Source organism: Chionomys nivalis, chromosome 16 (assembly GCF_950005125.1).
Source record: "Chionomys nivalis chromosome 16, mChiNiv1.1, whole genome shotgun sequence".
In the NCBI taxonomy this organism is placed as follows: Eukaryota; Metazoa; Chordata; class Mammalia; order Rodentia; family Cricetidae; genus Chionomys; species Chionomys nivalis.
In genome coordinates this window covers 29,516,378-29,530,294 of record NC_080101.1, presented here as the reverse complement: position 1 = coordinate 29,530,294, position 13,917 = coordinate 29,516,378, and the positions used below count along the sequence as shown (strand labels likewise).

The 13,917-nt window shown below is 38.7% G+C and overlaps 1 protein-coding gene across 1 annotated transcript; it reads right to left on the bottom strand.

The window, feature by feature from the left end:
• Window positions 1–12,271: 12,271 nt before the first annotated feature.
• On the bottom strand, window positions 12,272–13,207 carry LOC130888080 (COP9 signalosome complex subunit 8). Its single transcript, XM_057790933.1, has one exon. It carries the CDS (start codon window positions 13,160–13,162, stop codon window positions 12,533–12,535), a length of 630 nt encoding a protein of 209 aa, XP_057646916.1. The 5' UTR covers window positions 13,163–13,207; the 3' UTR covers window positions 12,272–12,532.
• Between the last annotated feature and the right edge of the window lie 710 nt (window positions 13,208–13,917).

Here is a 13,917-nt window from a genome sequence, read left to right as displayed (position 1 = left end):
ACACACATTAAAAATAAAAAACCTCTAAATTTTCAAAGAGCTTTCTTCACTAGTAAGATAAATGTATCCTTTAGTTTTATTCCAGAGACTATAAAGCAGAAGGCATCACATCATAAAGCTATCCACGTAAAAATGACTAACATAAGCAAAGAAAATCAATCTTTCACTTTCAGCTTTATCAACGATCCTCAACTGAACCCAAAGTACAATGAGGCTCCACAATGAGAACATATCATTGCCCATACTTCTTCATGTCTATATGTCAAAGGCAATGACCTTTTGACTTGGCTTTGTTTAATTTCAAATATGATTTTCCTTATGCACAAATATATACTTATAGCCATTTCTGTGTCGAAATTTTGTATTCTCCATTTTGCTGCAAATATTCATGTGAAGATATATGTTATTCACATACTCTCATTTCCCCAATCTATTTCTTCTCGGTATGATTAATTATCATTTTGTAGTTTTTTGCCTAGACATCCTGAAATTTTATACATTATACTTAAGCCTCCACTTTTACAGCATCTACTTTAATGGCAACCAACAAAAAGCAAGCACACAAGTGTAACACTTGATTTATCCTATGGTTACCCAGCAAGAAAACCACGTTAAAATTACTAAAGTCAACTGAGAACTGAAGAACAATGGCAATGGGTTCTTGATCCTATTGCATGTAATGGCTTTGTGGGAGCCCAGGTAGTTTGGATGCTCACCTTAATAGACCTGGATGGAGGTGGGTGGTCCTTGGACCTCCCACAGGGCAGAGAAACCTGCTTGCTCTTTGGGCTGAGGAGGAAGGAAGACTTGATTGGGGGAGAGGGAGGGAATGGGAGGTGGTGGCGGGGAAGAGGCAGAAATCTTTAATAATTAAATTAATTAATTAATAAAAAAAATCAGCAAGAAAAAAAATTACTAAAGTCATTGAGCATGCAAATTCAACACAGACAAGGATAGCTAAGATGCATAATAAAAACCTTCTGATTTCTATTAATTGTATGTGTTTTTTATTTCAAGATTTAAAAGAAAAATGACAAAAATGCAAGTAAAAATTTTAATTGATCGCCGGGCAGTGGTGGCGCACGCCTTTAATCCCAGCACTTGGGAGGTAGAGGCAGGCAGATCTCTGTGAGTTCGAGACCAGCCTGGTCTACAAGAGCTAGTTCCAGGACAGGCTCCAAAACCACAGAGAAACCCTGTCTCAAAAAACAAAAAACAAAACAACAAAAAAAAAAAAATTAATTGATCTAACTTGTCTTTTGAGTCGCTGTGTGGATAATTTCTAAAGTGAGAGGCCTATAACTTGCCTTGACCATGCAATAATTAATCCCCCCCCCCATTCGGCTATGCCTTTTGATTTGGTTATAAAATTTCAGGCTCTTATGTTTGGTGCTTGATCTCCAGCTGCTGTCAGTGTTTTGAGAGGCTATGGAAGCTTAGGGATATAGGGCTTAGATGGACAATGTTGCCTACTACGAGAAGACTTTGAAAACTATTAATCCAGACCGGCTTCTAGCCTGCTCTCTGTCTCTTGTTCCACCAAGACATAAACAAGTGTGCTCAAAGCACCACCATTATGGATGGAACTGCCTCAGCAGCTGTGCCTTCCTTGCCATGATGGAATGTGTCCCCTAAATGTGTAAGCCAAAACAAACCTTTCCTCCTTTAGGCTGCTTCAGTTAAGCATTTTATAACAAGAAAAATTAACACACGCACACACACGCTCACACACCAAAACAAATTTTGAAAGTTTTCAAAATTTTTCCCTATTCAGCCTCTGTATTGAAAGTCTACTTGATCTAAAAGTTCAAGTCTAATAAATGAAAGTTGCACTGTTAAAGTTATAAAATATCATTCTCTCTGTGGACAACCAGTGCATTGCATAATATTTCCTTCTTTCAATTCCTCACATTTCGGTTCACATCTTGTTTGTGACACTCTACCTGGGAAGATGTGAACAAATATCTGTTCACCCAAGTCAGGTGACCAATGTCAGACCAAAATAAGAATACAGCCAATACAAATTGGTCCAACTTAGTGAACCAATGAGTTTTTATTGGGGTTATTTGCAGAAACAGGAATGACTTGGAGACAGATGTGTTACCGTGATCCCACTTCAGATAAGGGAAGCTAGAACCCTGTAGCTCACGCATGCACAATTTGCCGGCACATGAAAAGGTCAGAAAAAGTCTCATCCAGAGAGTTCAGCTCAGCTGAGCCTCTTACAGACAGCTGAGGAAGTCTCGGCATTTAATATTTCTATAACCTTGAGAAGAGGACTGCCTTATGTACCTTGTCAGGTTCAGGAACTTCCTGAAGCCTCTAAGTTCTTTACTTCCCTAGTCTTAATAAGTTTTTATTTAGAACTCCCTGACTATTAAGAAGCTTTCCTCATCTCCCTTTGGAATTCCATGGGTCTTGAGGCGCTTTGGGTGAACTTGCTTCTCTATGCATTTTATGTTTACCCCTGCACCCACCCACTGCATGGTATTATTTTTTGCTGCTCTTTTAGAAGTGATGGTGACTTGGAAGAGAGAATTATCTGCACTCTTCCTTTCTTTATTCCTTTCTTCCTTCTTTCTGTCTTTTTTCTTTCTTTCTTATCTGTGTTTTTGATGTCTTCAAGCTCCTTCATTATTCTGTCTTCTTTAATTAATTTGGGACTTTCCCCTATCATTCTACTTACAATTAGAAAGTAACAGATTTGTAGTCTCCCTGTGGATTTCTGTATTAATCTGTTTCTTTGTCACATTATCAAGATTTATTTTTGCAATAGGATCACACCATGTAGTCTAGTTTGGTCTCACATTTATAATCCCCCTGCATCAGCCCCACAAATGTTGGGATTACACTGTGTGCCACTACTCCTGCCTCCACATTAATAAGATTGTGACTGTCTTAGCTCACCTCCTCTAGGCAGAGGAGCTGCCTCCCATCTTCTGGTTTATCAGTTCTGGTCTTTCCTAACTAGAGCTACTCCTCATTTTAGACAACACCCAAAGAAGGGTTTACAAAGTACAGCTTTCTAAGTCTTTGAATGTATGATTAAATTTAACTTTGAAATCACACTACTTGGCACTAAACCTACAACAAAGGATAGGTCTGTTTATTTAGCAATTTTAAAGCATTATACCACAGACTTCTTGATGCTGGTGAGATGATGGGATACTTAAAGACAAACTGAGATTTGTGTACTTTGTGTTCTCCATGTAATTTTTAGATTTCTTTGTATTTTGCTGTAGCATAGGACTTTTATCAGAAAACACCTGTCCTGCTAAAAAAAAAAGATGAATTTTTTATCCCCATTAGTTCTAGGAATTTAGTTTAACATGTTGTTCTTTGGTGAGGTTTTCTACTCTATTTTTGTCAGCACCTCCTTGGAAAGGTGATAAGAAGCTCATCTACTTAAACTGATCTTTGTCTTGTATTTTCTGAGATTTCTTATCTTTCAACGTTCAAAATTCTTTTTTTCAAAAATTGTATTTTAACTTATATGTCTAAACTCTTAAGAGTTTCTCTGTTTATTTTTCTTAATTATCATTCTCACCTTTTCCTTTATCTTCTCTGGGTGTATTGTCAGTGTAGTTGTTGTTGCTGTTGTATTGGTTTGGTTTGGGGTGGTTGCTTGTTTTGTTTTTCTGTTTGCTTGTTTGTTTGTTTGTCTTGTTGGGTGAATTTTGCCCCATGTTGATGCTAGAAACTGGACCCAGATCCTCTGCAAGAGAAACAAGAGCTTCTAACTGGTAAGACATCACTTCATCTCAACAAAATATGCTGGAATGTTGAAAACTACTAAGGAGGAGGAAAAGAATATGTTATTTCATTCTGTTTCTTCCAGGGCCAGTTTTGCTTCATTATTATTTTGTTATGTACCTTGTTATTTTATTATTTTCATTTTCTTGTGGTATATAATGGATGGTTATAATTCCACCATATTTTAAAGTCAAAAGAATAGAATGTTGCTTGGAGGATCTGTCTATACTTGTTAACTTGAAATATATATTGGCATGAATGATCAAGACCAGCAAGCACTTTACAGGCTAAGTAGTCTTCCCAGCCCACTTCCAGAATTTTTTATCATAGCTTAGCTGATGGTTCAGGTAACTGAATTCATGAAATGAGAAACTGGGCTACCTAAAGTGGAAAAGAGACTAGGAACTGATAAATCAATGATGAGAACAGGAGAAGGCTGATGGCTGGCTTCAAAGACAGATTTTCATCAGGCAAGGAAGCAACCAACCTTGGCTGGAGAAGGTGAAGGAATGATTTCTCTTCTGAAGACTTCATAAATGAGACTAGTTTATTTCACTGGGATCTGTGCTGGATTTTTAACATAGATATTGAACTATCATAAGTCTGTATTAGTTTCAAATTAATGCAGCAGCAACAGAAGATGAGTATGGATTTCAGTTCTGTGAGTGGTATGCCACTGTTACAGATCTTAACTACATGGAAGTGTCTTTAGAATTGGGAAGTAAACAGAGGCTGGGAAAACATTAAGGAACAAATGGAAGAATAGAGGTAGAGGGACTTTACAATAAACATTAGTGAAAAACATGATTATGATCCTTCCAGTAATGGTTCACAAGGAAAGAAGGAACATGGTAGGAAAGAGACATCACCATAGAGGATAACCAAGTCAGAAACAGACTACTTAGAAATGAAGGTGTGGAAGGCTCAGGAGATGAGTCACAGTTACTGGACACTGCCATCCCTTCTATTACTCGTTTCCATTTCACTTTATTATATTCTATAGGTAGAATTTAGTTTATTCCTACATTCTCATAGACCATAAATTAAAGGTGTTGGAGGTGAGAGGAAGTTAGTGTCCTTTTGTTTTTTTGTCTTTGTTCATTTGTCTTCTCATTTCAAAACTTCGCCAATTTTCTTCAAACATCTAGGGTCATAGAGCATGCTGGCAGGTTGCTATGCAGAGCTGTGTTCTGCAGGTATATGAAAAGCTGAGCTTGTCAGTAACAAGCTTGGAGATTTAGTTGAGATTTCTAAGCAAAAGGTGTGAATAGGTTCCTTCTTGCTAATCATTGAACATGTGAGAGGAAAGAGATAAATTGAAGAAAAATGCTAAAGAAAACAACTCGGATTTAACACTTTGGGAAATCCTCCGACTAAATCAGAGCATTCAGTTGCACTGAAGTTTGAAGAGATGGAGCATGTGCCATAGACACACCGAACTGTGTAAGCAGTTGTCAGTAATAAAGGTATAATTATCTATCAACTACTGGAGAAGAAGAACCTCTTGCCTGATGATGTCAAGCCAAGACACACATGAGATGCCATCAGGGACTTAACCACTAAAACCTTATAAAAAAAAATGCCAAGCCGGGCGGAGGTGGTGCACGCCTTTAATCCCAGCACTCAGGAGGCTGAGGCAGGCGGATCTCTGTGAGTTCAAGACCAGCCTGGTCTACAAGAGCTAGTTCCAGGACAGGCTCCAAAACCACAGAGAAACCCTGTCTCGAAAAATCCAAAAAAAAAAAAAAAAAAAAAAGCCAGCCATACATTGATAGCATTGACAGAAAGGGACAAAGATGAAATGAAAGAAAATTCTCATTTTGTTTGTAGTACTCCAAATAACTCTAAACCCTGATTTCTTCAGTCTCCTGAGTCTTCAGGTGCAAATCCAATACTTCTGTTAAGCTACTTCACCTGCAGTGCATTCTGTTTCTACTTAGGTCACATTGGCTGTGATCTCTTTTGTGGGCAATGTTGTCAGGAATTGGTAACTAGTGTCTATATTCACTAATTCATTAGGGAGTCCAAAGCAGTATGATATTTTGATTTAATCATTTTTTCATTCACTACTTTTGTTATTCATTGCTGATCAAATAACACTTTCAGAAATGTAAAATCGTGGTTTCCTTGCAAATATAATAGGTACAGATATAAGATTTTCTCACTAATTAATGAGAAAAGTGGTGCCTTACATTTTTCTGTTGCTGTAATAAAAACCATGATCCAAAAGCAACTTGGGAAGAAAAAAAAGGTTATGTGGTTTACATATCCTAAGTCATAGCCCATTGTGGGAAGCCAAGGCAGAAATTCAAGGCAGGCACTAGAGCAGAAACCACGGAGGAAAACTGCCTTCCGGCTTGTTCCTTTTGACTTTCTCAGCTTGTTTTCTCATACATGCCAGGACCACCTGCCCAGAAATGGCACTTCCCACAGTGGTCTGGGCTCATTCACATCAATCATCAGTCAAGAAAATGGCTCACACCCTTGCCTTCAGGCCAGTCTGATGGGGGCACTTTCTCAATTGAACTTCTCAAATGACTCCGCCTTTCATCACTGACAGCCTTAGCAATACAATATCAAAACAATATAAATCACATTTCAAATGTGAGAAATTTATTATCAATTTAATAAAAAGCTATTACAGTTATTTTTCCAGATTTTCATCAAACTAGTTAGTGTCTTACTTTTGAGGTTTTTTTCCCAGTGCATAGGAACATTTTGCTTATCCACTAGATTAAAATCTACAAGATAACTAGGCATTCCTAAGGCCTAGAATCTATAATAACCAGAGAGCATTAGCTAACTTCATTTATTTTCTTAGAGGGGAAGGTCCCCTTATCAACTCTGACCACAGAGACATACATTTTGGTCAGAAAAGAAGAGGGAGTCGGAAGTTTGCTCTAGAAAACTCTATCCTTAACAGTTGATATAAACAGATTTAAACCAATCCATCACTATGTATATCCAGTTTTTGATTAGTCAATTTAACCTTATTAAAACTCACATCATATAGAAATACCATTTTCCTTTTATACATTATTGGATTACTGTTTGCTTTATAACTCAAGTCCCTTAGGAAGGAATTTCCCTAATAGACCATTGAATTGGGTTTTAAAACCAACCTTTCATGCGGCAATAGCTCATTTGCAAAATAATTTCACTACAGGATTGCGGCACATGAGCTTATAGTATAGAATGATAAATAACATCTTCCCCGAAGTGAACTTTCCAATAAGCTGTAAGATATGTGTCAATTAAAACCCAAAATATTAGGTTATTCTCAATTGTAATGGAGTAAGTTAATCACTAGCTATTTAAAAACAACTACTTAACAAAATAGAATGTATAGAATTTTAAAGCCATGAAAAACATGTCCGGTTACTCTCCAACTGAAAGTATTTACTAAAGACGTGAGAGCTGCTACTCACACTTCTGACTGCTTTAGTTATTGCAGATGAGCTGGGGGTCCCTCATTTTAAGGCATTACACTCACGTGCTTTTCCTTTGTTAAAATCAAGGACAATATTTTTATTTAAAAATTCATTCTTCATCCGCATAATTCAATTAGTCATGTCAGAAATATATGCTTAGAGCTACAGTAATGTTCAGGAGAATTCTCTTACCTAAATTTTTATGTTCCCTATTTTTTTTAAAGCCAACAAATGATGAAAACAAAATGAGGATGTGGGCTTTTTTTATTTTTTCTTCATGTTTGATAATGCCTCCCCTTTTTTATGGTTACTGCACAGAGTGTATTTAGAATAGTGCAAACAAACCAACCTTGGCTGGTCTGTTGTGCTTGAAAAAAGTCAGAAGGTGGGTTGCTTTATTAATAATTGGCTTTCAACCTGTCAACCAATATTTAATTTGATGGATATTCTCTAACAGTGAGAGCAATGCTGACTTTCTGTAAGTGATAGCAGGTAAAGAAAGTCTGGTGAAAGTCACATATCTTCACTTCAGGCTAGTTTGTAGTGCATTTTCTCTACTAGTGAACATTGTATCTGCATATGTAATCTCTTCAACTGTCTCCTATTCTGATGTCATTATATCTTTTTTTTTTTTTTTTTTTTTTTTTTTTTGTATATGAAGTACTTTCCTTAAGAGTCCCTGAGTAGTCTAGTCATCTCTGTTGGTTCCTGGTGAAAACTGTTCTTCTAGAGGTTAACTAATTTTAACCTTCCTCCTTGACATTCTTGGTTCGGTGGTTTAGATGGAGTAACGTGGGATTTGATGCTCTGAAGATTCAGGGATGTCAGGTTCTTAATACAAGCTCTCCTGAGACGTAGTCACAGGAGTTCAAGGGACTGAGGACAAGTGACATGCAGATAATAATAATAGTATGATGAATTTAGTTTTTATATACTTCTGTGTTTTAAAACTCGTCTATTAAAATTATATACATAATATATTATTATTATATAATATATATAAAATCACAATACTCTGCACTAAAAGTCAGCCTTTTTTCTCAGGATCTTCTCAAGCCAGCTCTGTGTCTAAACTTTCAACTATAGCTTCTGTCAATCACTTCCCAGACATTCTAATTAGCTGTGGGTCTTTCACCTTTTTGTAATCCCATCCCATTCTCCTTTCCAGGTTTCCCTTCATTAAGTCTAAATATTGAAGCATGCCAAATCTCAGCTTTTAGATCTATTGTCTTCTCTATCTACAGTCACTGAAGGATCACATCCCTCTGAAAACTTAAGCACCCTTCTCACACAGAAGACTTCCAATTCTATATCTGTCTTAGTGCCTCTATACATAAAAGACTATATATACTTAAAAGACTAAATGCAAAGGCAGCTCTTTTTTTCTCAGGAAAATTAGACCATATTCTGACTTCAAAACAAGTCAATAATTTATGAACTGTTACCATCCCTCCTAAAAATCATGATCATCTCTCCTCTGAACCGCCAGATGGCTTTCCTGATGTGGGATTTCCCTCTGTATGCTATGAATGTATTTATTACCATTGGTTAATAAAAATGGATTAATTTAAGGTGTTTAAGATGTAAGAGCTAAGCCGGGCGGTGGTGGCACATGCCTTTAATCCCAGCACTCGAGAGGCAGAGGCAGGTGGATCTCTCTGAGTTCGAGGCCAGACTGGTCTACAAGAGCTAGTTCCAGGACAGGCACCAAAGCTACAGAGAAACCCTGTCTCGAAAAGCCAAAAAAAAAAAAAAAAAAAAAAAAAAAAAAAAAAAAAAAAGATGTAAGAGCTAACTAGAAATATGCCTGAGCCATTGGCCAAACAGTGTTGTAATTAATAAAGTTTCTGTGTGATTCTTTGGGAATGAGTGGCTTCAGAACCTGGTAAGACAGAAACTTTCTTTACAGCTTCCTAGACACTGCATTAGGCAATCCTGATAGAAAACAAAAGACAATCTTAAGTAATTAAGAAAGGTTTGATAAAAGGGTGTGACTGTTTTAGAGGTAACACTAAATTTCTAACTGGATTTGAGACATGTTCTATAGGGGAGCTCATTCTTGGTACTGTAATCCTGGTCAGAAGCTCATGGTTGAGGAGGTTGAGGCTTCAGGTAGGAGCACACTATTGTTTTGATAAATAGTCATGTTGTCAAACTGCCTTTTAAATATTCATATTTGTACCAGTATATCTGTGCTGTTCTCAACCTTGGTCAGAGAAGCTCCAGTAGACAGAGACTCTCAACTGGTCAAAATGCTGAGAATAAGTCACTTTGATGCTCAGGCTCAGGAAAGATCATAGAGCAGAGACAGAAAAATTCTAAGGGCCAGAGAATGGAGAGGAGTGCTATGAAATGATTTGTTTTAGCCATGACACAGCCATTGCATCCAAGAACTCACAAGAGTAGCCTGAACACAATCAGGTCCATCAAACCTCCAGTGTAGATGGGCGAGGAACCCATGAGGCCCCATGCCACGGTTGGGAAGCTGTTGGCAGATGATGGCTGCTGGTGGAGACGGAAAGAGCAATAGAAGACAGAAAGACTTAGATTATATTCCCCTCCCAACATTCTCAGTGCCTCAAATTCAATCAGTTATTAGAAGCTGGCTATTAATTTACACATTCATACAGTTCAGCCTCTCAAACACAGAACAGAGAGAAAGACGCCCTGTGACCACCCCTAGTCTTCTTTCCATAGCTCCTAATGGTTTTCTCTCTCTATCACTGAAAATGTCATTAAAATGAACCACAAGACCTGAATCAACATCCTTTACTCTGTTGCCATTGTTTCCTATTATTTTAATCTCTGGCAGACTTTTCTTGATTCCATAAAAACACAATATTGCTTTAAGATCTCTTTAATTGCCTTTCCTTCCTAGGGTACTTGGGTCTCATGACTGACTATGCTGTTGGCTTCAGGTTTCACTCGTGAAGCGCCCACTCACATGGGCATTTGCTAGTCATCTGTCTAATGTTTGCCAATCCTCACACCACAGTCCTCTAGCCAGCCCCTATTCTATCTCTACCTGCTAACTGCTGTTCCTTATGCCACCAGAATATCTATTTGTGTGATGTTTAATTTATTGTAAGCTCCCTGATGATAGAGATTATCTTTGTCTTTGCTTCATTGCTATATTTCAGTGACAAAATCAGCAGTTTTTCAAGATAGAAACTCAATAAGTATTTAATAAATGTTCAAAATTTTGGTGTAACCATTCCTTCCTAAGTCCTTTACTTAAACACTTGGAATCTTGGAGACACCACACTTGCACCTCAACAATGAGCCTTTCTCTGATTTCAGAGTGTGATAGCATATGCAGTACTGTAGCCTGTTCATCAATAATTACAAGTTATTAGGACTAGCAATACGGCTCAGTGAGCAAATTTGCTCACTTCTGAGCCTGTACACCCAAATTCAGTCTCTCAGACCTACATATTCATGGAGATAGCGGACTCCCACAAGTTGTCCTCTGACCTCCACAGGCTCACAGTGACACCTGAGCGTGTGCACAAAAACACATAATAAAAGTAAGAAAGCCTCAAAAATTAATAATAACCAGATATTTAAGTACAAAAGAGCAGGGAAGAGAAAAGTTGACCTTCACTGTGCAATTTCAATTACTAACAGTGAGATTCGTAATGTCTTCTGGAAGAACAGGCCCTTAGCTATTTAAATTCAGCACATACAGCTCACAGCAGACGAATAGAGAGTGCATCTGATGTGGGGAATGACATAAATGAGAATTAACGGGAAATGAGTTCCATCACTTCAAACATGATCACATGCTCTGGGGACATACAGTCTATCAGCCACAGAGCCAAAAACCAAGTTACAGTCCCTGGCATACTGGCTTGTCTCTATTTAGCAAACCAATTTGCCTCTTCTTTGGGAAGATGATTGTGACATTTGTTTACCTAAGGATGCTGTATTGTAAATACTGCTCACATAAACTTGAGGGGTTTCAACTTAGACATACAAATAAGAGCTACGACCAGCAACACATGGTACCGAAGTCAAAGTAAAATCTTATGTTTTGCTTCCCCCATGTGCATGATACTAGAAAGAAAATAATGGAAAGAGGAATTTTATGAGATGTCCCCAATGTCAGAGTAGAAAAGGAAAATGTTTCCACATACAATGCCTCATTTTGAAAATATGCTTCAGTTTGGAAATGTAATTTCAATGGAAAATAAGATGTGCTTAAATTAGATGTCAAAAATAAATCTAAGCTTTAATACATTTACCAGTTACTAAAACAGTGAAATTGTATAACTTACAACTTATACACGACAAAAGGAAATTCACTTTGTGTCCCTTTATCAAATATTAAAACATAAATTCTTAAAAATGGTAAGGTTTATGTATACTCTTATTTCTGACTAACCCATACTAATTATTGGTTAAATGTATCCAAATTATCAGTGTAATCCACTTTTTGGTTTATAAATAGAGATTCTTAAACTCTAAAAATGGGGATACAATACCTTTTCTATGTTTCTTTTTTTTTAAGAATTCAATTAAATATTTATTGAACAAATGCAGAATAAATGAACCAGGGCTGTTTTAATCTGAAGATACATTAACCACCTCAAATCTTCAAGGGCTGTCATACAGGAACAAAAATGGATGCACTCAGTATTTCTACACAGGATGGGGAGAGGCAGGAAGTCTGCATGGGCCACCCCCGCTCTGGAACTTCCTTCAGCACACAGCGCACTCCATGCCTTTCCCTTCTTCTGAAAGGAGACATCAGAACTTAAGAGTTTACACGAACACATCAGCTGCATTCTAACTGGCACCGTCCGCCTCATGCAATGGATGCTTGCGCACAGGGAAACTGTAGCGCTGACAAGCCCCTCACCAGGAGATGGTCCCTGCAATCCTCAGCGATTTCTGATCCTACAGCAGTGATTCCTTGTTCTGGGGTGGGAAGAAAGCACATTCTCCAGAGTGTGAGAGATAATGAGGGTTGGTCACTGCCTGGGGACAGTCCTCTGCAAATCCCCAGCGCATCACTCCAGCTGGAGGCCAATGGTACGCAAGAGCGTGGTGTGTGCCACAGCACCCTCTCTACTCCCTGCAGCTTGTGTTCAGAGTCCAGTCGCTGACAGAAACTAGCTGCATAATACTGATGGCTCCAACCTAAGTGATCAATACAGATGAGAACTGTTTCAAAGACATTCAGCAGTGTCTGAGGAGGAAACTGTTCAATCTGCTTCATCTTCTATGTGCATTTTATCACACCCAAAGGACACCGAGGTGCTCACCCTGTTCAGTAAACTCGGAATAAAACTCCAGGTCTGTTTGCCAGTGACAGGGGCTGAAGGTGAATCTTGAACTCACATCTATCAGTTTTCCAGAAAAGCCACGTAGTCGGTCAGCCTGGCGAGCTGCTGCTCGTTGGGGATTGGTGGGACTGGGGCAGGCTCTGATAAGGGAATAAACCTGTTAAAGGAAACATCCAGGGCTCCTGAGGCTGGCTTCCTGGGAAGAACCATTCTTGTGGCAGAGTCGGCTTGCCATCCTTGTTCCAATACACCTTTCACAGCTTCCTCCACAGGGAGGCCGACAAAGGCAGCGAAGTCATCTGCGATTATGGAGGTGTACGCCTGAGAGACCAGGGCGAAAGCACGTCTCCTCGTTGCATCTCTAAGGGCTTCCATGATTGGTTGCACAGTCTCCGACCACTGGTGGGCGTTGATGGTAGTATAGATCCCGGGGAAATCTCTCTGCCAGATTCGCTGTCCTACTGACCAAATTCCCCCAAGTTCAGAATTTGCAGACTTTATAGCAGGTGGAATCCTCTTCCAAAGATATCTTGCATTATTCATGTCATTCTGAAGCAAATACAAAGCCAGAAGCTGGCCGTACACTGGTGGTGTGGCAATTCCTCCAGGAGCCTCAAGCTCCTGGTTCTCGCACTGATCCAGCAGCTTTCTGAAACTGAAGGCGCTGTCCGCCATCACCGCCACTGGCATCTTCCCAGCCGCTCTCGCCGCCACCGCCCCGCCAGACCAAAGCCCAAGTTGCCTTTTCTATGTTTCTTAAGTGTCTAAAGGAAGAATTCCAAATATAACGCACAAAAATTAATCCAAAGAACACTAAAAAAAAAAAAAGCTTAGGTGCTACTTGAGGTCAAACCGTGAGGTCAAATTATTATTTGAATATATATGCCAACTGACTGTGAGATGCTGAAGATGGGGAATTTGTCAGCCACTTCGGGTGCTTTACCCAAAGGAAGGGTGTTGGGGGGTGTCAAGACCCAACTAGATCTTCCTATTGCAGCCCAAATACCCCAGCTTTTCAGGTTGCTTCTGCCATTTCCACATTTGGAGTACTGTGAGATTGCCCCTTCTCTGAACAGTTCGTCCTCACTGTGTTGTCACCTTTCCTTCCGTGTCGAAACCACATCACACTCTACAATAGCTTCTAGCTTCACAATAACGAATTGCAATACTGGATTCTCAGCTTTCTCAATGATTAAAAAAAATGTATAAATCATATATACTGAGATAGATAACAGGAAAGATGAACACATATGTATATTTCTCCATATATATGTTTGAAATATCCAAAGATTTCACATCAAATCGGAAGACTAGACTGTGAAAACACTTAAATCTTCTGGGTTTCAAGCATACGAAGCTTATGTTCAGACTTCACAGAAAACTATTGAAATTAAAACAAGTACCATGGAAAACCAATCTTAACTGTAACCCAATTAACACAACAG

Coding starts and splice junctions, on each gene's coding strand:
- LOC130888080 (XM_057790933.1), bottom strand. CDS start 13,162: ATGCCAGTGGCGGTGATGGCGGACAGCGCCTTCAGTTTCAGAAAGCTG.